At 40.6% G+C, this 24,944-nt stretch overlaps 2 protein-coding genes across 2 annotated transcripts in view; one reads left to right on the plus strand and one right to left on the minus strand.

Annotated features, from left to right (window-relative positions):
• Positions 1-1,783: 1,783 nt before the first annotated feature.
• On the plus strand, positions 1,784-8,156 carry LOC139312937 (caveolin-3-like). The gene is made up of 2 exons (XM_070938162.1): positions 1,784-2,177; positions 6,774-8,156. The coding sequence occupies exons 1-2, from the start codon at positions 2,049-2,051 to the stop codon at positions 7,122-7,124; spliced, it is 480 nt and encodes a 159-aa protein (XP_070794263.1). The 5' UTR covers positions 1,784-2,048; the 3' UTR covers positions 7,125-8,156.
• Positions 8,157-9,511: 1,355 nt separating this feature from the next.
• Positions 9,512-24,944, minus strand: part of ARHGAP4 (Rho GTPase activating protein 4) — a 46,766-nt gene continuing 31,333 nt past the window's right edge. Inside the window, exons 13-23 of the mRNA XM_070935189.1 lie at positions 20,259-20,319; positions 20,024-20,101; positions 19,604-19,738; positions 17,399-17,504; positions 17,053-17,283; positions 15,525-15,601; positions 13,488-13,635; positions 11,156-11,242; positions 10,850-10,993; positions 9,814-9,907; positions 9,512-9,724 (exon numbers count right to left, since the gene is read on the minus strand). Of these exons, the coding sequence (XP_070791290.1) occupies positions 9,512-9,724; positions 9,814-9,907; positions 10,850-10,993; positions 11,156-11,242; positions 13,488-13,635; positions 15,525-15,601; positions 17,053-17,283; positions 17,399-17,504; positions 19,604-19,738; positions 20,024-20,101; positions 20,259-20,319 (1,374 nt within the window). The remainder of the gene's footprint in view (positions 9,725-9,813; positions 9,908-10,849; positions 10,994-11,155; positions 11,243-13,487; positions 13,636-15,524; positions 15,602-17,052; positions 17,284-17,398; positions 17,505-19,603; positions 19,739-20,023; positions 20,102-20,258; positions 20,320-24,944) is intronic.

A 24,944-nucleotide genomic window follows, 5' to 3' on the forward strand; every position in this document is an offset into this window, starting at 1 on the left:
ACATAGGGATGTGAGTTACAGCTGTACTTATTTAAAGTGCCATTGCTTTGTTTAGTGCTGGGTGAAAACTGTTGTTTGTGGGTGTCAGAGATTGTGTCATCTTTTCACACCCAAGAGACTTTTTAATCAAATGGCAGGGCTAGGTGAGGGAAAAGGATTTGACAATTATCTGTTGTGTTTGTTCCTCACTGTACCTATTCTAAGTTAAATGAGTCTCTGTTTGAGAGTTCCTTCCCCTAACCTCTCTCTTCTACTCTCTCCCTCTTCAAGATGTATTTAAAACTTTGCCTTTTATGCATTTCTTCAAAAATCTAGCTTTTGCTTCAAATATACTGCATCTGTTAGCATTCATTTATGGCTGAACTGAACTCATACTCCAAGATAATTATATCATGATATGTACTAGCTGTTTCTATAACAACCGACCTATCTAATTAGCACCAGTGGGTGAATATTGTTAATGCTTCTACTAACAGGGATGATTTGTGAATGACCATCCAGCAGGAATGATTGTGGCCAAAATGAGACTGTTGTTCAGTTCTCTGCACACTACTCTATATTACTTCCCAGGGGAGGGGCGGAAGGGAGGGGTTTTGTCTACAACTATAGAGGCTGCATTCACACAACTTATTTCAACCGGTCATCATTTTCTTAGTTTCCATCCTATTGATTGGATTCACACAATCCACTGAAACAGAAAATTATACTAATCAATGTTAACATTAACCAAACTTGATATGTTGTATCAGTGCAGCCACAAAGTATTCACCTGACCTGGCTAAACAAGCTGTGTAAGCAATTAATGAATGACTGGAGGAGGAAGGGGTTAAATAACTTACCCCATCATATTCACCCAATTTTGTGAAGTTTGATTGAAGTTTAAGCCTCGCACAACTGGATGCTACACTTTCTTATGGGTCATGAGTACAATCCTTATGAAAATCTTATAGCAATGGTTGAGCTGAATAAACTTCTGCACATCCTTCCTTTTTTTAAAAAAATTCACTTGCAAGTAAGTAATAGCTAAGCAATGTCTCTTCAACTTGAACTGAATCTATTTATGAGTTCAATACCACTGAACTCACAGGGTACTTTTTAGTAATGAAGGAGAGTATTTGTAGCTCAGGGTTGAAATGAGGGTTTAGCACCTAGTTTGAGTAATGAAGCAGATGCAAGAAAATAACCATGGTCAGAGAGCCCTCAGAGTACTTTCCCCCCCCATTACAACACCCAGATAATTTTCTAAAACCAAATGCTTTTGCTATTTATTTTCAGCCTGTAGAAACTGAGCTTCTGGATAGAGATATCCCATCTTCAACTATTGTCAACAAAAGTCATTTTGACCTCCAAACAGAATCTGCCCTGGAGCTGGTGTAAAACAAGAGCCTTTTTTGGAAACAAAGCCGTAACATAGTATATATTAATAAGATATGTATTGCTGAACCTTGGTGCCTATGCTTATCTTGCCATTATCTCAAGTCACTGAATTTTGTTTGTTGCAGATTTGTGCAGGGCTTCAGAAACTCCTTTGAGTAGTGACAATAGCACTGCAACACAAATAAATTCATGTCTTTGAAAAAAGGCATTTATATTCCCAATTTCACCACTCTGAAAATCTGTTTGTGTCCTTTCAAAGAACCTAATTATTTTTCCTCCAACTGGTTATTATTTTTAATGAGATGTACACAATCCAGACTGAGAGACGGGTAACCAATACATTTAAATTTCATTTCAAAAAGCTGATTTATCTACAATGTTCTATTATTATGTGCAGTGAGTTGATTTTTTTAAAACAAAGGTGAAAAGACTACCTAGACTGCTAATTATTCAGGCTAGCTAAAAAACAACTGAGTCTTGATTGAAAGGGAGTTGTATTCTGGCTCCGATGGGGACTATTTCTATCTATGAACTGCTGTCAAGAGTTATCAAGACGGAAAAGGGAGGGGGGCAGCAATAAGGGAGAGGCCATTCTTCCCTGACAGTCAGAGACAACTGGTGGCTGCTTTACAGAGACAGACAGATCCTGAATAGGAAACAGGCCCAGAGCTATGGCCCAACAAGAAGAACAAGAAGTAGTAGATGTGATTCTGGAGAAGATCGACTCCCGGGACCCTCTCACCAAAGAGATTGATTTGGTGGAAAGAGACCCCAAGCAGATCAACCAAGAGGTGGTCAAGGTGAGCACATCTCCCAGGGCATGGGACTAAAAAGTGGCGGCGGCAGCAGCATAGAACTATTCTTCTCGCAAAGTTCCCTTCAGATTGAAAAGAAGAAACAAGGAGTCAGCCTCACTAGATAGACCAGATTAGGATATCAATCAGTTCCACAGAGAGGCAAAAAAAACTTCTGTATTTTTGTTGAGACTGGGTATAGTAACAGAATCTGGCAAGTTTGATTGTGCTGTCCCTCCTCCTTGTAGTTCATTGAATCAGAGACCAGTCTGCCTACCTAAATGTTATCTTGTAGATCTGGATTTAACAGAGAATAACAGAATAAATACTTTTATTGTTTATTGGTCCCATTTGCCTAGGAAAGGTAATAGGGGTTCCTGCGTATTTTCTCCAAAGTCGTATTCCCTACCCTCCCTCTACAATAATATAAACTACATAAGGTGAATGCATGGTATAGAGAGAATGTTCCTGCAAAGTTGTTGGGGTTGCATATATCACTCTAGATATAGAGGAGATAAACGGAAGGGTGCTTCCACTTCTCCAAGCTAAGAATTTTATTCTTCACACAATGTACTGCATAAATCTATGTTCTCTCTCCCCTCCTCCCACCTCCAAAAAGAGTGGTTGCTTCCCAAGGAATGTATTATTTTTAAAAGCTAGTTGTTTGGTTTAATTTTACAGTTTTAATTCATTGCTTTCGGAACTTAGCACATTGTATGAACTCTGGGTATTGAGCTATATTATAATCGTATTGAGTACAATCAAGCTGGCCACAATGAAATGGAGGAACAGGAAAAGGAGCAATGACAAAGGTAGCAAGGGATGAAAGGTAATCAGGAGCAGCCACATTGAGTCCTCAGGGCTTCCTAGGTGGGTTTCAGACTCCTTTTTTTTTTTATGGAAACACTTTCCTGAAAGCCAAGTCACAAAGGACCCCCCACCCCCCACCCTTCTTACTTGCCAGGCAATGATTGGTTTTAGAAATGTTAGAAAGATTGGGAAAGAAAAAGTAGAAAAGATAGTGTGGAATTGAACAGAGAGAGAAAAGAGGGTGAGATGTCTAGGTAAAAAGGTGTGGCTGGCACCATGCACTTCTGGGGCTCTCACAAGAATGTCTGAAGAGTCCGGGGTGCTTCAGATCAACTTCAAGGTCCAGCACTCTTCATCCAACCTGGAAGCTTTGAGGAAGCCAAGAAACAGCGCAATAGCCCCCTCTAGTGGCAGATGATAAAGGCAGTCTTGCGAAAAACAGGAACATCCAATTTATATGTAGCGGCTGAGTAGAACAACATAATTTTTCTTGCAATCCTTAATAAAAAGCTTTATTATTAATAAACATAGGGCTAAAATAATTTAAAAACAATTAATAAAGTCACAAAAAGGGCAACTTTTTTAGAAGTCTCAACTGCATATTCAACTGCGCTTCCTCAGAATTTCTTCCAAGCATCACAGAAGCAGGACTTTTAGCAGTCAATGCCATTGAGAAGCATGAATGGAGGAGAGGGAATGGACTTTTCTCTTCATTAAGTTTAGCAGAATATGGGGAAGTGGAACTGAGGGTCACCATTCCATTCTCTACTAATATAATTACCGTAATTAATTTTAAGGAAAAACTGAGTCCTTGACCCCTTCCTCTTTTTAGAGAATATATTTACTTTGCCATTATACTGAAAACAGCTAGATTCATATCTTTGTACAGATAAAGTTTATGCTATAATTTCTGTGTGTTGTTCATTAGGCCAAGAGAATGTGACTTACCCCAAATTGATCTTCAAAGTAGCTTCTTTTAGAAAAGCTGTGATATGACTTTATCCCCAGCCGCCAGAGTACTTGTTGTACCCTAGTCTTAGTGAAACACAGCGGTTCTCTATTTTAGCAACTTTAAGGTATGCAGACTTCAATTCCCAGAATTCACCAGCCAGCCAGCCATGCTGAATTTTGGGAGTTGAAGTCCACATATCTAAAAGTCACCAAGGTTGAGAAAACCTGGTGTAAGATATCTCTTTCCTTGGGCTACTGTCTCTGTGCTTCAAATGAAGGATTTCAAAGACACTCCATCAGGCATAAACATCTGATGCCGTGCTGAAAAATAAGCTGGCCAAATTCCATCTCTATGAGTGCCTTTGGGTTTATGTAGGCATTTTTAGAAAATAGAAACAGCTGGTGCCTCTAAATTATAGTTTTTTTGTCCAAAAAGAAAAAAGATATAACAACAATCAACCCACTATGATCAACTAGGAGTGACAATGGGAAGTTTATGGGGATCTAGAGAAAGATGCATAGTAATCCCAGCATCTTTGTTTCTTATGAACAGGAATTGTTACATTTCACACCTACAAAATCACCATTTTGTGAATAGGCAACAGCCCTGTGGCAGCCATTTTGTGAGGTGGACCAAAACATGTTCTCAAAATACCAAACAGGTTCAAACAGGCTTGTTTCCTTTTAGACCATTCTCTCCTTGAAATTTTCTAAGGAGCCTGTAAAATTAGCTCCCTCTGCAAATAAAAGCTTAAACACAGAATCCTTGTGGGTATTATATGTGACAATTTCCTTTTTAATGATTAATGTTCTGCAATTATTCACCTAAATAGCTAAAGAGGAGGGGGGGGAGAAAAAAATAGGACCTCTTCTTCCCATACCTTCCTTTTTTTCTGGGTATCTAATGGCAGTTTTTACTTCCCAAAGTTAATCAAGGCCAAAGGAAAAGAATGTAGTTCTCTCTAATTCAATGTTTTGCTGATTAGCTCACTTTGCAAGAAAGCTAACAAGGTTCTAAAAAGGATTATGGAGTAAAGATAACATTAAAAAATGACACTTGGGAAGGGATAATCAGCCTAAGACTAATCATATACTATAGCAGTGTTCTAATTCAGTGTTTCTCAACATCAGCAACTTTTAAGCTGGGTAGATTTCAACTCCCCATGCTGGCCGAATTCTGGAAGTTTAAATTTACACAGCTTAAAGATACTGAGGTTGGGAAATGCTGTTCTAATCCTTTGCACAATGGGAGAAGAATTGAACTTTGCTCTTAGAAGCTTTTAACTTGGATTTTTGCTTATAATGCAAAACCACTTCTAGCCTGTCCTTCTTGATAAAATCAGGATATCCGCCAACAATTAAAAACAAAGCATAATTTAAACCATCACAGTGACTCCAATTTGTCCTTGATCATGCTTAATTTCCAAAGAACTAAATATTTTGGTTCTTGAGACGAATAATAAATCCATCCCCTGCCTGCTAATATCTGCCCTGCCCTGATTTTGCAATTCTTTCAATGAGGCCTGTTCTGGAAAACTTTCTTGAGACACAGTGTTCCTGGGAAATCACCCCCTGCTGAGGCAGTCACTCACCTGCTCTTTACTCCACAAGGGGCACTTCCAAAATTCATATTTCAACAGCGACAGCTCCAAAAGGCAAGGAAGTTGCTCTGAAGATTGGAGGTGAAAAATAGGCTGGGATTGTCTAAATGAAGACTCAGAATAGTGTGTAGGAAAGCTATGCAAATTAACTGCTCTCTTCCTGGTAATTTTTTCCATTTATTAGTTATGGAAATGTGTAGAATCCTGCTGATGATCTACCCCCCCCCCCCCACTTTAAATGCATGATTGCAATTTGAATATCAGGTGGTATTACATCCATTCGAGAATTACAGGCTGCAAATAAACACATATAGCAGAACTCGAGCCGACTTTTTCAGAAGGAAAATAATTCAATAATTCTTTGAAAGCTCAGCTCAGTACAGAAAAAAGCAGACGAGGTGGAGGTTAGCTCTTCTCCAATCACAGCAACCTTTCGCCGAATTTAATACAGGTTTTCACCAGAATCAAATTCTGAATATGTTTAGGAACTCAGATTCAGGGAAAAGAATAACAGCCCCACCCCCCCAATGAGGGAAATCCTTGTTCCAAATCATACCCAGTATAATAACTGGTCATCATATAAAGAGCCTTGGTGGTGCAGCGGACTAAAGTGCTGTTAAGTAGCACTTAGCTGCCAGCTGCCTGCAATTACTGCAAGTTTGAATTTCACCAGGCTCAAGGTTGACTCAGCCTTCCATCCTTCCAAGGTAGGTAAAATGTATATAAACTTTGTATATAAAAGAACACCGCTTAGGGGCCCCCGAAAGCCCTACTAAGCAGGTATATACAAAAGTATGAAGGCTATTGCTTAATGCATTGTAAGCCGCCCTGAGTCTCCGGAGAAGGGCGGCATATATATCGAACCAATAAATAAACAAACAAACAAACAAACAAATAAATAAATAAATAAAATCATTAGCTGTACTTCCCTATAACTAGAAAAAATATTTTAGCATTCAAGATGTCTAAAATGTGTTGTGGTTAACTAGCAACAGAAAAATTGCTACCAATGATGGAAGAGATTTAGATGTGGAAGTCTGGGATAGTGTGAGAATTGGTACCTTGGACCAATTGGTATTAGACCAGACGTCCTCCCTTCCAGCCTAGGATTCAATAGTTCTAGCATTAACAATTTCTCTCTCACACGCACACACAAACAACTCTTTTTCACACGCACACAAATCCTCCTGACTGAAACAAAGCTTTGGGCAACTCACAACCTCTCTTCCTACCTTGCCAGGTAGACTTTGAAGATGTGATCGCTGAGCCAGAGGGTACCCACAGCTTTGATGGAGTGTGGAAGGCGAGCAACACCACTTTTACTGTCAGCAAGTACTGGTGCTATCGGATTCTATCAGGGGTGCTGGGCCTGCCCCTTGCCTTGCTCTGGGGCTTCCTCTTTGCCTGTGTTTCTTTCTGCCACATCTGGGGGGCCATGCCTTGCATCAAGAGCTACTTCATAGAGGTGCAGTGCTGTGGGCGCTGCTATGCCTTGTGCATACGTACCTTCTGCGACCCTCTCTTTGAAGCAGTGGGAAAAGTTTGCAGCGATGTCCGAGTGGCCCTGCGCAAGGAACATGCGAAGGACTGAGGCCTCTCCTTTGGATCAGGACAGGATTCTGGCTTCATTTTTCCTCCACTTGACCCATTCAGATGGGACAGTAGCTCAGCTGGAATCCTGAGTCAGTCAACTGATGGAGGCGGAAACGATCTGGCTGATGGATCTTTATCTTAAATTCCTTGCCCCCAAGAAATTACTCCATCTTTTCTTTTTATTAAGGTGGGAAAAACAAACAAACAAACAAAAAACCTGTACCCTAAATCAGTGTTCCTCAACCCTGGCAGCTTTAAGATGTCTGGATTTCAATTCACAGAATTCCACAGCCAGCCATCCGTACTCCCACTCCAAGAAGTCCACACATCTTAAAGTTGCAAAGATTGAGAAACACTGCTCTAAATTCCCCCTCCCCATCTCTCTCTCTCTCTCTCTCTCTCTCTCTCTCCCCCTCTCCCTCTCACACACACACTTATCACAACATAGTGGCAAGTTCTTCTGTACAAGCCCTCTTGTAAAATAAGTAACTGCAGGAGTTTTGTATAGCAGTTTCTAGCAGAATGGGACAATTCACCACAGCCAACTTGCCATGGCCAAGCATTTGACCTGTGGGTCATTTCAGCATCATAGCCTCCCCATTCTGGCACCTTCTAGATGTGCTACAATTGCAGTGTCCAGAATCTTCCCGCAGCCTGGCTGCAGGATGCTTTGAGTTGCCATTCCACAGTACATTGAGGCAGCCAATGGGATTAAAGCTATCATATCCGGAATACAAAATTCCAATACTGCCTTAAATTGGAACAAGATGATATATTGTCCTAGGAAGCCATTTCAGAGATGCTTTGAGTACAGCACTAAAGCCTTACATGTTACATCTCAATCTCTCTCCCTTGACACTCACTACATTACGGTTTCAGCCAACCCATTTCATGTCATCACTGTGGTAGCTTTCTTTGAAATCAGTTTGTGGACACAAAATTACTCAATCAGTGCTGTTCTTTCTTAAACCTCAATGCCAATTGCTGCTTTGAAACAAACACTGACAATTTTCTAAAATTATAAAAGATATTTTGCATTTTATGACAATAAAACCCAAGCAAATCCTTCAGTGTCTTGTTTATTCTTTATAAAATCCTGACTGGCAGGCGCTTTCTGTGGAGAGTTTATAAATCCAGTTTATTGCAAGAAACAGAAATCAACAGACTGTATAGAAAGATCACAGTACAGTCATTTTTGTTAATGACAAGCTAATACCAGGGCTGTACATATGCTGTAATTGCAAAGAAATTCACAGGATGCGGCATTGGGCACAGAATTCTGCTTCCTGAGAATGTGAAAAAAAATTATATATATATATAAAATTTTTATATATATAAAAGAGCAGGTTTCTAGCCCTTATGTCTATAAAGTGATGCTCAAAAGTGTGGTTTTAATTTCCTGCTGAAAGTTTGGAACCACGAGGGTGCCGTAAGTCAGATTTCCAGTTGTCAGATTGGCAACATAAATTATGGAAGAGAATCTCTACAAGTTTAAGTTGCATACTTTACACAGGTTGCAGAATTCAGCTTGACTTTGCACAGCATTTTAAAGCACAGAGTACATGCAGCCCTGATTAATACTGAGCAGTAAAGACAAAAGATGATGTGGGAGTAGAAGGTGGGGGAGGGGGGCAGACAAATTGGACCTTGGATGATGAGGGAAAAATTGGCACATGGGTCCCCACCACAAATATGTCCCCTTACTTATTGCCCCAATGTAGGAGGGTGATGCGTGCAGGGTTGGATGAGGCTGTACCAAGTAGCATGTGTGGAAAGAATTTTAAATTCAGACAAATGTTTAAAGCAACAAGAGATACATTGCCGGGGTTGAGAGCCGAGGAAGGAAGGAGAGGTGGTGAGGGCTAGTGTGAAGCACGTCAGGAAGAGAATAACACACGTACAAAACAATGCCCTCCTTTTCAACCTCTGGCACCATAACTCACTAGACATGATTCCCTTCCCAAGGCCAAGAACAAAGTCCAGGAATCTTGGCACATTCCCTCCCCCATGCATCCCTTCCACATGAAGATCCAAGTGCAAACTATTTGTGACAAAGGAACAACTGGTCTGGGTGTTGGGTCCAGGACCGTCCTGATGGGAGCTGTATGTTTTAGCCCCAGTCACATCCACAACATGAAATCCTTCAGATGCACCTCCAGTGCAGGAAGACGCCCAACAGCAAATGTATCTTCAACATTTGGCTTGGAAGTCGGAACACAAATGCTGATAATCTTACATCACCCCCCCTTCCCACCCCCCACCAGGAGAGAGCAAGACACAACTGCCCTGAGTTGGTATCCGGAACAGGAAGGAAGAGGAGGAGGAGGGTAGCCACAGTATTGGGCAAGTCATACTGGGGGTGCTTTTCCCCATGTCATGTTTGACTCACTCTCCATTTCCCAAAGACTTGAAGACCCCTTTGCCCCGCAGAAGCGCCCTGTTTGAAGAGGCTGGCTTGGCAGGGGCGATACCCTTCTTAGCCAAAGAATTGCTCTTTGGGGGTTCAGAATGATTGGGAGGGTCACAAATCCCTGTGTGCTTCAGAGTAGTTTTCCCAAGAAGTTCTTTGAACACAGAATCCATATTCCTGGCCACCTCCTATCAATGGAAAAAGAGAAGATATGGTGAAGGGAGCAAGAGAGGGAGGAAAAACCAGAAAGGGGAGGAAAAAATGGAGAGGCTCTTACCCGGTCTACCTCTACCCGTTTCTCCACTGGTCCCTGTCTCTCAAAATTATTGCCAGCCCAGGTCCGTGGAGAAACTTCGTTCCAGCGGTCTGGCCTGGGGAAAAACAAAGAGCACCAAAGAGTATATGAAACATAAGACTGCATATGGACTTCTTAAGTATATCATTAATATTCTATCCCTTGTGGGGTTTTTTTCTGTTATCCATCCCTCTCAATTATCTTAGTTTATATTATGTTAGCATTTTCCAATGCTGGTTGAGAAGGACATTTGATAGAGAAGAAAATGCCCTGCAGAGAGCCTTGTGGACACAACTTATCAAATCCTGCAACTGGGAATAGTCATTCCTATGACAGTTACTGCTAACTATCAAGTACCTGTTGGAAAAGCCTATGGAAAACACACATTTCAGTAATAGAGCAGTGATCAACATCAGACATCTCCCTTCATGTCCATTTGTTCTCTCCATTCCTCTGCCAACCTTATTCTGTCTGCATTGACAACATTCTTTTGAAATGCCACTTCAGCTATTTTTTTTTCTAGCCAGACTTTGTATCATGGAAAACACTCAGCTGCATTATTAAGAAGAACATATGACCTGCCTCTGCTTTATAATGCTTGTTTTGCTTGCTTTCTATTTATTTATTTACTTACTTACTTACTTACTTACTTATTATAAGAGAGCATTCCAAATTGGATGCTCTGCTTGCTTGTAAGTTTGTTTGTTTGTTTGTTTGGTTGGTTTTATTTATCAATCAAAGCATTTGAAATGGGAGACCTGTGATTTATTAAAAGAGAGCATTCAAAATTAGAATCTCCCCATTTAATTATATCCCAAACCACAAAGATATTGTCTATTTTTCTCCTGTCCCATCTAATGCAGATGCTTCTTTTGGACTCTATCAAAGCAGAAATGAAATACTTCCCAAATATTATTTGGCATTGTCTAGGACTAGAGCCACCTCTAAATGTCCTTCCCACCTAATTGATCCAGCACATGCCAATGCACATTTGTGCCCTTCCCTTCAACGCTCTCACCTCTCAACAGGTTGAAAGGTCTTGGCCTGGGTTGGTTGTAGGATGGGAAAAGGCAGGCGGCCCCCATCCATGAACGGTGATGCCAACTTGCGAATAGGGCTGCTTCCTCCACGCTGGCGACTCACATCTGAATTGACACGCAGCCTAAAATATGAGAGAGGCAGAGAGAACATCTGCTTAAGAGAAAGATCCAGTCCCAAGGCAAGCCCTCTTTGGGGCAGCAGGCAACAATCATAGAGGTAGTATCAATCAACATCACACAGCACTGAGAATTTGGATGTGGTCTACCCGCCACACTTCTCCTACCTGCTAGTGGGTTCAGGGAGCAGTTCCTCCAGAGATGGTCCAGTATCAATCTCTAACCTGGAACTGCGGGTGTTAGATTGTTTTTCACTGCAAAAGAAGCAACCAAGGAACCAAGAAAGTTGTTAGAAAGAAGGGCTGATGGCTCCTCCCTAAGTAATTCACGCCTTCTTCCCAGTCTTCTTTCAAAAAGATTTTGGAGGAGACTTAAAAACCATTTGACATAAAAAAGACAGTCCCCACATTTCCTGATTTCATCTATTGCACATGTTTTTCTTTGAAAATAAAACAAATCGAACAACCCCCAAGGAAAACCATCAGAAAAAAAAGCCCTAAGATTCTAGCCCTAAGGTTAATAGATAAAATCTAAAAATAAAAGCCACAATTACAAAAATGACATGTCCACATGAAATTAAGAGAAAAGGAAAGGATATCAGAGGCTTAAATATGAAAGTTGTCGGATGTTGTGGAGTTGATAACATGCATGAAAAAATATTGATTTCATTATGAGTAAAAAGGCTAAAATGTTTCTCAGAAAGAATGAACTGGTGTCTCTATAGTTGCAAGTGCCTAAAAATAGAAAATCACAGGAAGGGATGAATTTTGGGAAACAACAAAGAACATTCTGGATAATTGTGATACGGAGGAAATATTATTCTATTTAGGTAATATGAATAGATAGGTAAGAATATAATGAAAAAATACAAAAAAGTGATTGGGGCATTTGGAGAACCTAATGAAAGAATGATAATTGTGATGGAATAAGAAATAATAAGCAGAGATAATGAAATATACAGTTTACACCTAGGTAATTTGCTACTGTATACATCTCCATACCTTTTTGCTCTTGCAAATTATTCTTGCATCCACCAGACTCACACATCACTTTACAAACTGGCTTTTATTCTTTAAGCTTATTGTAACACTTTCTTTTTGAGGATCTCATCAATTCCATCCAACCCGAATATTCTTGGTTTCCACCTTCCTCTTGATCCATTCACTCGTACTTCATATATCTGTGTTCCAATTCCAAGCCCCCTCAATAAACTTCTCTCCTGCTGGTTACTCTTGTATTCAATCTACATTCTTTAAGCATCCATTCATTACTGAATTTATCACTTCTTGTTTGCATATAACAAACTGGGCAGAAGCATACCCCGACTTAATTGCACTTTTTTGAAACATACATTCATTCCTACCCATTAACTTAGTACCAACAATTGCACATCATAAAATTTGTCTGTCCAATTTCCCATCTTTAGCAAATATTCTATGAACATACACAAATTCATCTACTCATTCTAGATGTTTGCCAGTTATGCATAATTGTTAACTCCAAACAATTCCTATAGTTCCTTGATGCAGTAATGTTCAGATCCACACTCTTCGGGATTATACAGCTATCATTTGAATTTTGAAACTACAAAAGGTAAAAGTGAATGTTGGTGTAAAAAAAAAGTGAATAGATTGGCCTCTAAGAATGCTATATGGAAGAGAACTGGGATGGTAGGAGAAACCTACAGTATAAACAAGTTAAATACAGTAGGAAGTGCATTATCAGTATGAAAGAACCCTGAAATGGTTAGGACATATAGAGAGAAAGAATAAAAATCAAATCACAAGAAAATATATGAAGAATCATGAACAGAATAAATTTATGGTAGATGACATGTTCAGCTCTTCAGAAAAGACGACAAGAAGTTTAAAGAACAAAAGGCAATCAGGGTGTAGAAAGAGGTGAATCAACAGAGACAAGAACAGTTTGCAAGAATAAAAACATATGAGTTATAGTATGAACTGTATTTATGTAAGCTATAATTAGTTCAATTTCTTTTCCTTCTCTTTTTTCTGTCAGACTTTAGTTTCCTTCTCTATCCTCCTCTAGCTGTGCTTTGCAAAATGTTACTTACCTGAAAGGGAATATCATGTAGAATTTATAACTCAAATGCATTCCCACGACCACTTCCACTGCAATTGTCTTTAGCAATCTTTTCTCCAGACCCCAAGATAACCCTAAACATATCCATATCCACACAAATCCACAATCCTTGGTCCCTGACATGTATGGAAACATTTGGTTTCTATTTAACTGACAATGTTGTGTTATTTCTATCCCTTCCTCTCAGTCCAGATTGGGAACGGGGCTTCTTAGATATTATTTATTTTCATTCTGGAATAGTTTCAACTAAAGCACGCAATATGCAACAAAGCCTCCCTTTTATATGCTAAGCATGAAGATTTCACCAGCAGTCTTGTATCTTTCCAATCCTACCCTGGTCCGCTTGCATTCATAACTACTACTTTTCCCGTGACTGGCAACACAATGGCCACTCACCTGTCCGGTAAGACAATGGGTGGTACTAATCCTCGGTTGCCACCACGTTCACCTCGTCGCCAGCCAACTGAGATTCCTCGTACAAACCGCTCTTCAGGTTGAGCTATGGGACCAGAGCGGGGCACAGCTTCCGATTGGGAGTCTCCTTCTGAGAGGGCAAGAAAATGAATAATTGGTAAATTAACAGGCCCTTCCCAACCCATCTGCAGAAGAACTCCTCAAATGTCAGTGAAACAACATGTTTTTGCAACTCCACAGGGGAAAAGGTAATGAAGGTTCATTCTCAGCAGTGTCTACAAGAGTAGTTGTAGACTATCTTAAGGATGGCCCCACCCTGTTCTTGTTGGAATAATTGGATCTAACAAAAAGGATGCTTGTGTGTGCAGAAGATGGACAGAAACATACAGGTAGTCCTCAACTTGCTAGGAGACCATTCAAAGTTATGATGGACCTGAAAAAGGGGACATGTCCCAAATCCAAAGTTTCAATGGTCGCCAACCCCTGCAATCACATGACTGCATATTAGAGGTTGGCAATACAGCTAGAGGTGCCCTAGCAAACAATAGGTTTGCTTAATGAATTCATTTGACAACCACTGTATTACTGGTTGCTACAAAAAAGCTCATAAAATCAGGTCAGTCACAAGACTGACCTGTTTTACAATCGTTAAAACATCTTGCAACTGTAATGGGCAAGCTCAAGGACTACCTGCATTTAAATATTGTATTGTTAAATATTAAATAGGAGATTGAAGCTTATTGAAAAAGCTTGTAAAATGGCCATCATTATCATAAGTAGGGAATGGAATTCATAAGAAAATCATTATTTTTAGGAATATCAACGTCACATTATTAACGCAACCAAGGGATGGTTGGGCCACAATACATATTTCTCTTCTCTGAAGGATCTACTCCTTCAGAGTAGATCTGAAGGCTCAGGGCCAGGTTATTTTTGAGACCGCCTTCTACCGCATAGCTCCCAATGACCGGTAAAATCCCACAGAGTTGGTCTCCTCCGGGTCCTGTCAGCTAAACAATGCCGGCTGGCGGGCCCGCGGGGGAGGGCCTTCTCTGTGGCTGCCCCAGCTCTCTGGAACCAGTTACCTCCTGAGATCCGGACCATCCCCACCCTATTGGCCTTCTGAAAAGCGGTGAAGACCTGGCTTTTCCAGCAGGCCTGGGGCCGTTGATCTCGCTGTTGTGATCTGGCGAGATCTGGCCATGAATGGTGTGAATGGGTTTTAATTGTTTTTAATGTTTTAATTTTTAATGTTTTTATATATGGTTTTTAAATGCATTGTAAGCTGCCTTGAGTCTTCGGAGAAAGACAGCATACAAGTTGAACAAATAAATAAATAATAAATAAATCTATGGGATGAGTGTGTCAGCCAAATTCATTAATACAGTGGAGGGGCAGGAACAACTTTAGTCTCCTAAAATAAAGTGCAGACTCTGACATCTTCTTCCATAAAAAGAAACAGATATGAATCAACATCCCAAAGTATCTAGTCATACTTACACTTCCACAGACTGTCTTTAATTCTACTGCATAGCCAGATGATACTCCATTAAAGATATGGAGCCCAGAAACCCAATTTTTTATATATCAAAAATCCATAGCATGTCCCCTAAGAGTCACATTTAAAGCATATCTAAAGGAGAATGTTCAGTGTTGCTGGACTACAACTACCATGTTTAATTAGAACCGAGGGACTAATCCATTCCAACTGTGAAAAATGCTGAGGCGCAGACAGACCCTGATCCAGGACACAGACTCATGTACTCCGCTTTAATTCATGTCTGCATTTAGATTGATGGCTTCCTACATCGTCTTCCTCCAAAAAGCTCAACTACAGACTCCCCACCACTGATTCCCTTCTTCCTTTAGCACTGAAAAGAAACAGTGCTATGCCCCTGTAACCTAACTAAGAATTCTTGCAACCCCCCCACCCCCATGTGGAGGGCAGTATCAAGCAGGACAAGACAAAACAGGTCACAGAATTTTCTCTTACACACACACACACACACACTCACTCACCATCCTCACTTGCTGGAGTTTCTGGGGTCCCCTCAGTCTCAGGCTCTTCTGCTGTAGTCTCCAGGGGCAAGACATCACTGTCAAAAGAGAGACAAGAGACGAAGAATGAGATCCAAGGGTTGGAGTTGCACAACAAACCAAAGCACATAGGCATACAAGCAACACACACATACCAAGACTGTTCTTATTTCTTATATACTTGCTTCCCATACAGTCACAGACCAAAAACATAAAGAGCATAAAAGGAGGAAAAATATTAACACAGGCCACATAAAAGCTATTGACACTCATAGTGTTTGATGGCTGATTTTAAAAAGTACCCTATTCAGAACAATTGGGCCCTTCTGTGGATGGGAAGATAGAAACAACTAAGCAGGCACTACAGGTTTGCCAATATTAAAGCCATATATGTAACACTGCCATTTTGCTCCTGCTAGATTTTCCGGGCCACTCTAGATATTTCTATCCGTTGTTTCTATTGTTTGATAAGGCTCCTACCATAACACACAAAGTGGCCAAATTCTGCATGACAGCATAGAAAATCAGAAAGATGCTCACAAGTTAGCAAAAACAGTTTCTCTTCAGTTTTTCTTCCTTCATTTCTTTATGCCTCCTTTCACCCTCAACAACCACTTTTATATTTACTCTACTTGTTTTGTGTATTTATGTTCATATTTACTTGCCTAATGTGCTTAGATATTTATATAGAACATTTTTGAAAAAATAAACATTTAAACCATATTTTAATCTTATTGTTACTTAGGCCTAAATTCCCGATGATGGGTCCTGTGTCCTGTCCCACACAATTCCCTTGTATCAACCTATGCCTTTTGTATTATAAGTTTATATTTCTATAAAGACTTTCTTATTGTATTGTATTATGCTGGTCTTGGGCTAAAATAAAAAGTTTTTGTTTGTTGGACACTGGTTTAGCAAAAGGAAGAAAAAAGTCAGTCAAACAGAGTGAATAGGCTAGTGTTGGAGGGTCTAAGCCATTCATATGAAACCCGCTGATTTCTAAGTTCAACCAAAGAGAACACAATTTCATCTATTGCAGTGGCTGTAGTAGACTGATCTCTTAGTAAAAAGAGCACAATTTCAGACTGAGGCCAGCCCAAGCATCTGCTGAAAGATTCAGGTATAACACCAGGGGGGGGAGGGGGATGCTCAGCAGGTCATCCAAACAGATGCAAAGGCATTATTGGATAGGAATATGATGCATCTCTGTTACCTTTGAACAAACAGCATCAAATCTTGCCAGAGTAAGCACCCTTGGGGCAGACAGCGTGCTTTGGGCCAAAGTTGAACTAAGCAAACTTAACATACTGATGCAGATGCAGATCTTTAACTAACTTGGTTAAAGATCTTTAACTAACTTGGCATGGATATGATCCCAGCTGCCACACCGCCATGGAAGACTGACAAGGCATGATATGCAGAACCAGGGTTGCATTAACAATATCTGCACACACCCCTGGCTGCTTTGTCCCCCGTTTACAGAATCCTCCTCCTCTACTCCTTCTCATACCAGTATTCCTCTTCGGCCAGAGCCATGACTTTTTCATATTGGGGCCCAGGCAGCTGATTAGCTCCAGGAAAGATGGCTTCATGATGGACGATCAGGCACTTTACCACCTCATTGATGTGAGGCTGCACCGACACGGCATCCTGGCCCGCAGGTACCGTCACCAGGGTGGGGCCGAAGCAGACAGCTAGGTTGTGCGGGTCCATCATATTCTCATCACTGTACTGAGATAAACTGCAGGAAGAAGAGGGGTGGGGGGAGGCAATGGAGTTCCCTTAGCCAAAGAAAGCTCTGGCCATGGAAATCCTAAGGAGCGGGTTTACTTGCCACACGGTGCCCCAAAACTCACTGGTTGAGGAAAGCAAAAAGGTACCGCAGAACCACCAGTACTACAGATGGAAGCTTGGAAATGAGAGCCCGGAGGTGCGAGATGCGATCAGCTAAAGGCTCCAGATCTGGAAAGCAATGGATAACAGCATGAGATAGAGGACCATGCATTGGATGGATCAGCACTTCTGCACGTGCGTCTGCACCCCCACAAACTTAGTTACTTCTCATCTTTGGGTATTATAATTCATAACCACTTTGTGCTCAAAAGGAACAGTGGAAACTGATTTATATGATTAGTACATTATTGGTGCATGAAGCATTCAGCGTGTTATTCATTTGTTTATATTTCATATTTCTAAATCGGCCATACTACTCCTTAGAAGTTGACTGCTTCAATTACTAAACCAACAGTTGTCATTCAGCAATTGAGAATAGTGATTTCTCCATCTTGCCCCACAAGAGTGTTAGCATCATCTAAATCTCCCCTTGTCAGTTCCCATACCCTACATGTTGCCCCCCCGGATAAACTCTAAGCTGCACAAGGGTCAAGGATCTGTTTTTTGCTGACATTTCCTGTTTTGAGAAATGCACCAACAGAAATCAGCCCAATTAAGTTACCTGGCTCCTCCCTCTGCTTGGAAAACCAGAAAACCAGATGCAAGCAGTTTGGGAGCTCTGGGGGAAGTGGTGTGTGGAGACCCTCTAAACTTCAAAAAAATAAGGGAAGGGATGAAAATGTCAGCCTTACGCCACTCCCAAAGGACAGAACTTCTTGATTCCTTGCCAGCTAGGGATAGGGAGAAACAACTGAGCTGGGGAAATGTGATGAATGAAACATGTCTTTAGATCTGATTCCTAATGTCTTTCCCCTCTCAGACCATTTTACCAATGACTGCTTCTTTGCTGCAAAAAGTGGACCATAAAATTAACCTATATATCACAGGCTATCTCTTCTCTAAACCCCTTCAAAAAGGCATGTGGGGGGGAGGTGTCTCATTCTCAATTTTAAATTCCTATACATTTATTTTTATTTTTTGTTTCACTTTTATACCATTTTTCAATCTATATGGACCTCTGCACAACTAGCTGTATAAATACAAACATACATGCACACAGATCCCATTCCAATTATATAAAGTGTGCATAAAGTTATTGTATATTCAACCATTTCTGAGACCTTTACTCCAGTCTATAATTCATTCAATTACTTAAATATTATTTGCTGAATAAAACAAATTATCAATACATTACTATAATTATTTAGAAATACTTCATTTGCTTCTAATTAGCATGAGATTCTTGCTTTATTAGAGGCTGGAATAAATGAATTACAGGTAGTAATTACTGACACAATTGGGACCAGCAATCCCACTACTAAGTGATATGGTTAAGTGAAACTTCATATGACCTCACTGGACTTATGTCAGTTCTGCTGCAGTTATTAAGCAAAGTACCCACAGTCACGAAGTACAATATGACATCACCAAGACTGTGACTTCCTGCTGGCTTCCCCAATGATCTTTTTTGTTAGAAGTCAGTTGTGAAAGTTGCAAATGGTGATCAATTGACTGAGGGACTCTATGACTGTTGTAAATTTTTGCTGGTTTGCAAAGCACCCAAATTGCAATCACATGACCTCAAAGACAATGCTACAGCCACAAGTTCAAGGACCAATCATGAATTTAGTTTTTTAGTACTATCATGATTTCAAAAGGTTACTAAACAAAGTAATTGGTAAGTAAGGACTATCTGGTTAAAATGCAGTACTGCAGGGCTAACTCACTGCTTACTCCAAGAGTTCAATTCTGAGCAGCTCAAGGCTGACTCAGTCTTTTATCCTTCCAAGGTTGGTAAAATCAGGATGCAGATTGTTGGGAGCAATATGCTGACTCTGTAAATCACTTAGAGAGGGCTGTAAAGCACTGTGAAGCAGTATATAAGTCTAAATGCTATTGCTATCTGCATTTATATTGAAGCTGGTGGAGATGTTACACTGTATCCCATTTTTTCTCCTCAGCTTTATTCTCTTGTAAAGAAAATAAATGGGTGTCAAAAAAGGATGTATGTAAGAGATGGAGAGGAAGTTCACATGTAAAATGTTAACTCTTTGATTTTGTAAGAAATGGTTTGTAGATCCCAATATGATATACATAATTGCATATGTATGCATAAACATTCATACTTGCTGCAACAACACCACTGAGGAAGAGGCAAATATACTTACGGGCTGTGGCCAGCAGCTCAGGAACAATATCATAAGGAAAGAGAGGTTTCTCCAGTCCCCGAAAGTACAATTTCAGCACTCCAGCCACTGAATCCAAGTCATGCTGTACATAGCTATCTGCTAAGGGGTCCTCACCTGGTGGAGAAAAATAAAACTTGCAACCACCGGTAAAAGATGGGGCCTAATCCTGCGCTCACTATGAAAATGTCTAAACGACTTTGAATGTGGCAGCTGATGCCAACACTGAAGGCTGCTGCAATGGGATCTGAAGACCAATATCTGTTTTGGTTATCATTTCTGGAATGTCAAGGAAAGAGTAAACGCATAAGAGGTATTTGATGTACCTCCTGCTTCTATGGCGTCCTAGAAATGCCATGGCAAACTTAAGAAAACCTTTTAAACGTCCCCCTGACTGCTCACCTTTCTCAAAGGCATTCCTGATCTCTGCTACTTGTGCTTGAGATCCAGGCACACGAAAAATACCTTCATGTTGGAGGCCTGAGCAAAGAGGAGGAAAAAAAATAGCAAGGGATATTTTCAGTGAAGAACTCATGGTCTTCACAGTTCAACTCCCAGCAAGGTGACCAAATACGGACACAAGGAAAGAGGAAGGAAGGAAATGGGGGGTGGGGAGTTTAGCACAGGACAATCTTACCATGGAGATTGATGAAGCGGATGCAACTTTCCACCACAAGGGGTACCGCTTGGCCTGAGGCCTGCAGTTACAGAAAGGAAAGCAGAGTGTTACAAGATAGCATTCTCACAACACACCCAGGACTGCTGGGGGCTAGTTTTCTAGCTGTCACAATTGGGCCTGTTCATTAATTAATGGCATCTTTAGTCTGATTCAGCAGATAGAGCAAAACAAAATGCTACAGCGGGTATAGCTAAGAAAAAACTCTGATTAGGAAGTGGCCTGCTCATCTTAGCTCCAAATGGGTTACTTGTAGTTAGATGAATCACTCCTTCAGATTCAAACTTTTATCTGCAAGAGGGGCAAGAATAGTTATCTTAGGACGGTTGTAACAATTGCTGTATTATAATGCAATTTACAGTAACTCACTGCTGTAACTAGTGAATTGTGTAATAGGTGATATAATGTGGGAAAAGATAGGTGAATAAAAATGGTTGGGTGCTGCTGACAGCAGTTATCAGTAGCTTATTTTATATGTGCCTCTTCTCCACATCGTTGCTGCTCTGCAGACATGGGAGGTTTTGGAAAAAAGCTTTTGTTATCAACAGCAGAAACAGAATGAGAATGATCATCATTAGCAATGATCCCTCTTACTGTCAAACTCAACTGTTTAAACTGTGCTTTTCTATATTCAGTGCAGCATGGACATTGGAGGGATGAGAAAGGTTGGATTTAAATTGGATTTTGGGGCAACTGCTAACTAACTCAGTGGGCACTATTTGGCAAAGAAACGAGGACCTTCTAATGCACGATAGCCAAGCTTATAACCTGGGCTTTTGAAGAGAAGAGTGTGACTGAGCCCCTGACAACGAATCAGAAGCAAATAAAACCAATAAAACTTGGGCAAATAAAACTTAGAGAAGAAACTTTTAAAAAGTATGTCTTTTCTCTTTTTCTTGTCAGGACAATTTTACAGGACAATTGTGAAGATGAGAGCCAGTTTGGTGTAGTGGTTAAGGCATCAGGCTAGAATCCGAGGCGCTCTGAATTTTATTCCTGCCTTGCACATGAAGTCAGCTGACCTTGGGCCAGTCCTCCTCTCTCAGCCCTAGGAAGAAGGCAAGGACAAGACACTCCTGAAAAATCTTGCCAAGAAAACTTCAGGGGCTTGCCCAGGCAGTCGCCAGGGGTCAAGACTGCCTGGAAAGCAGAAGGAAAATAAAGTGAAGATAAAATGAAGTACGAAAGGAAGAGGAAAAAACCTCCAGATACCTTACTTTGGTCAGTCTTGGGAAAAGGCAGTAGTGGGTTGCTACCAATTTGCCCCGGATTGGGCGAACCAGTAGCGGCAGTGCCAGGAGGCTCCGCCCATCCGCCCAGACCTCTCTGCACATGTGCAGAAGTGTCGCCCATGCGTGCCCATGAGCAAACCAGTAGCAACGGGATTTGAAACCCACTACTGGGAAAAGAGTAGATTCTATGCAAGTAATTGCATAATTAGCCCATCAAATTTCCATTCTTCTGGAGAGAGCTTTAAAGCTTTAGATAAATCATCTTAATTTCTCCTCTAAAAACTGCAGAACTGTTTGGTCCACATATTCAATTTTGCTTAGCATAGAAATCTGTATTATATTTAAAGCAAACTCAACCATGCCCCAGCTAAGAAAATTGCTACATATTGTCCAGAATTGCAAAATCAAAAGGAAAAAAAAACCCAACTTCCTCTCAGTTTCACTTTTTGCACAAATATGGCAATGAGTGAGGGGGAAGGGGGCAAAAAAAGAAATTAGAAAGAGAACCTGGGCTTTCCCTAGTTAGGCAAGCATTGTAGATCATAAAGAAAGTAAAAGCATCTTGAAGACGGCTCACCCCACCCCACCCTACCCCACTTCCGGTACCTACATTTATGCATTTTTCTCAGAACTATTATGAAAGCAGTTTGCTACCATCTCTTTCTAGGCTGATGTCTTGATTTCCCAGTGTAGCCTCTATGTTTGAACTAAGCCTCCTTCTACAACAGGAGTGACAACTCCTTATGATTGTGTCTGTGTGTGTGTCATTTTGTCTCTGTGCCTCATTTGGGGATCAAAGGAGATGTGGCTAGGGTCATTACAGTATCATCAGAGGAGAAGGGACAAAATGTTCACTTCTCTTCCCCATGTTTCTTTTTACTAATAAGCAGCAAAATTGCTACAGAAACTTGGCACTCATCTCACCCCTTAAAACGTCTGCAAATGGGAGAAAATACACAACCGTTGCAAATGGGATTTTAAAAATGGGGTGCCTTTATCTATTAGGGAGGCTTTAAAATACTTATCTGAAGCCTGAAACGCCTCCAACTTCCTCAAACTGGGGAAACCCATTTGAAGGTTTTGGCCCCAGGCCCTTGGGAAACAAAACTGAAGAGCTAGAAAGACAGGGGTGGCAGGGGTGGGGATTCACATGTAGCTTGCAAACTATTAAAATGCTCGGCCCTATCTTCTCATGTATACAATGGAAAAAGCAGTCTACCTTTATGAGCAAAAGGACTCAGGGTGTTAAATATTAAGGCACATTCACTAGTTAGCACAGAAAAAAATGGGCAGGGGGAAAAATGGACAGGGGGAATAATAGGTAAGGTCTCTCTTTTTTTGCGGTTTTAATACAGTAAGGTAAAGGTAAAGGTTCCCCTTGCACATATGTGCTAGTCGTTCCCGACTCTAGGGGGCGGTGCTCATCTCCATTTCAAAGCCGAAGAGCCAGTGCTGTCTGAAGACGTCTCCGTGGTCATGTGGCCGGCATGACTAAATTCCAAAGGCGCACGGAACGCTGTTACCTTCCCACCAAAGATGGTCCCTATTTTTCTACTTGCATTTTTTATGTGCTTCCGAACCGCTAGGTTGGCAGAAGCTGGGACAAGTAACGAGAGCTCACCCCGTTACGCGGCACTAGGGATTTGAACCGCTGAACTGCCGACCTTTCGATCGACAAGCTCAGCGTTTTAGCCACTGAGCCACTGCGTCCCTTTTAATGCAATAATACCCAACAATGAAAGAACAAAATATGACATCACGTGTAGTCTAGAGGTAGAAACAAGGTGCACATTCACAAGGATCAACAGCTGCTAGTCTCATTTTAGCACTGAAAACCATCCCTTCACCGACATACATACCCTCTCTGTGTGCTGTGTATGACTGCAAAAAGACCTGGTAAAGCACAGAGATTTCCCATTGGCATGCTGGGATTTGAGTTCAAGTCCCCACACATTTACCACATTTCTAACACCTGGATAAATTGTGGGTGGAATCCAAATGTAACATGGTGAGAGGGGATTCATTGAAACCAAAGAGATTTAAATTAATTGAGAAGAATTCAAATTTCTATGAGTTCAACAGGTCACTTACAGCATGATGTAGAGTCTAGATCAAGCCCCAAATCTCTCTTTTTAATCTGTTTATGAAAACTAAAGTAAAGTCTAAACCATAAAATTAAACAAATCTGCATAAGCTATTAGTGGTGTGTGAATCAAACAATTCTGATGATTTGTAGATTAAAGATCACAGCAGGCAAATGGTTAGAACAGGTATTGCCTACAAAAAGAGGCAAAAAGGATCAAGTGGTTTTTCTTAGCTAGGATCCGTTACCTACAGTTATCAAATAAATTCCTGTAAAGAATGAACGAATTAATTTGCTTAATTATGGACAAATCTGAAGCAATCAAAAATTTTTATTTCAATTGCATTAGTGTATTTTAATATCCTTATTCTAATGATGTAAAACAGGTGTGTCAAACACGCTAAAATGGGGGTGGGCATAGCCAGCATATGACGCATCTGGTCTGTGGGCCATGAGTTTGACACCCCTGCTATAAAACAAATTCTGCAGAACCTTTTTTCACAAGTTTACCTGGAAAGGTATCATTTCTTTTCAAATGTAATCAATACTTTATTTTATTGTTAATTTATGGGTGTAGCTCCTGGTCACTGACTGGCTAGGCAGGAAATTTTGGTTCAACTTACTTGGCTCAGGTCCCCAGAGTCATCCCTAAATTATCAGCTTAAAATTCAAAAGCAAAGGACTCCAGGCTATGATCCACAGAGTCCACAACAAGTTATGAGGACAACAAAATGATGACACACACATGGAAAATGCTGCAATGACATTTATTGTCAACAAGCACATGTGTTGCAAGATCTGTGTGATTATGTCATCATGCCTTATTTGCCCCTTTGCCACTATAGATGCTCATGCTAGCACACTATTTCTTGGAGCATAATGTTGCAACTATAACAGCAAAAGCAGCGAGCATTTCCCAGAAAGTAGCAGGGATACAAATTCAAAGCTTTCCTATACAGAACTAAATTTTTTTAGCCTTTTAATGGACTGAAAGAGACAATCAGACAATGGATAATATATGGCTAAAACAAGCAGTCATGTCTTATCTCAAGAACACATCAAGATCTCCCAGTTACAAGTAAACGTTTTTTTAAAAGATGGAATAGTACATGTGCAAAAATACAAACAAGATAGCACTGCATGCAGACATAGGCACTTACATACAGAAATACAGTATCAAATATTCTGATGTGCAAAGCATGCCTCATGCAAGGTTAGCACTTTATAATCCCACAAATACTTGCAGACACACTCATACATAAATATATATATAAGTGAGTGAATGCACAAACACCCAGAATCATGGTGTGTTTTTTTTTTAATGTGAAAGTA

Source organism: Pituophis catenifer, unplaced genomic scaffold, assembly GCF_029215685.1.
Source record: "Pituophis catenifer annectens isolate HBS135680 unplaced genomic scaffold, rPitCat1.0.hap2 SCAF_2, whole genome shotgun sequence".
Classification (NCBI taxonomy): Eukaryota; Metazoa; Chordata; class Lepidosauria; order Squamata; family Colubridae; genus Pituophis; species Pituophis catenifer.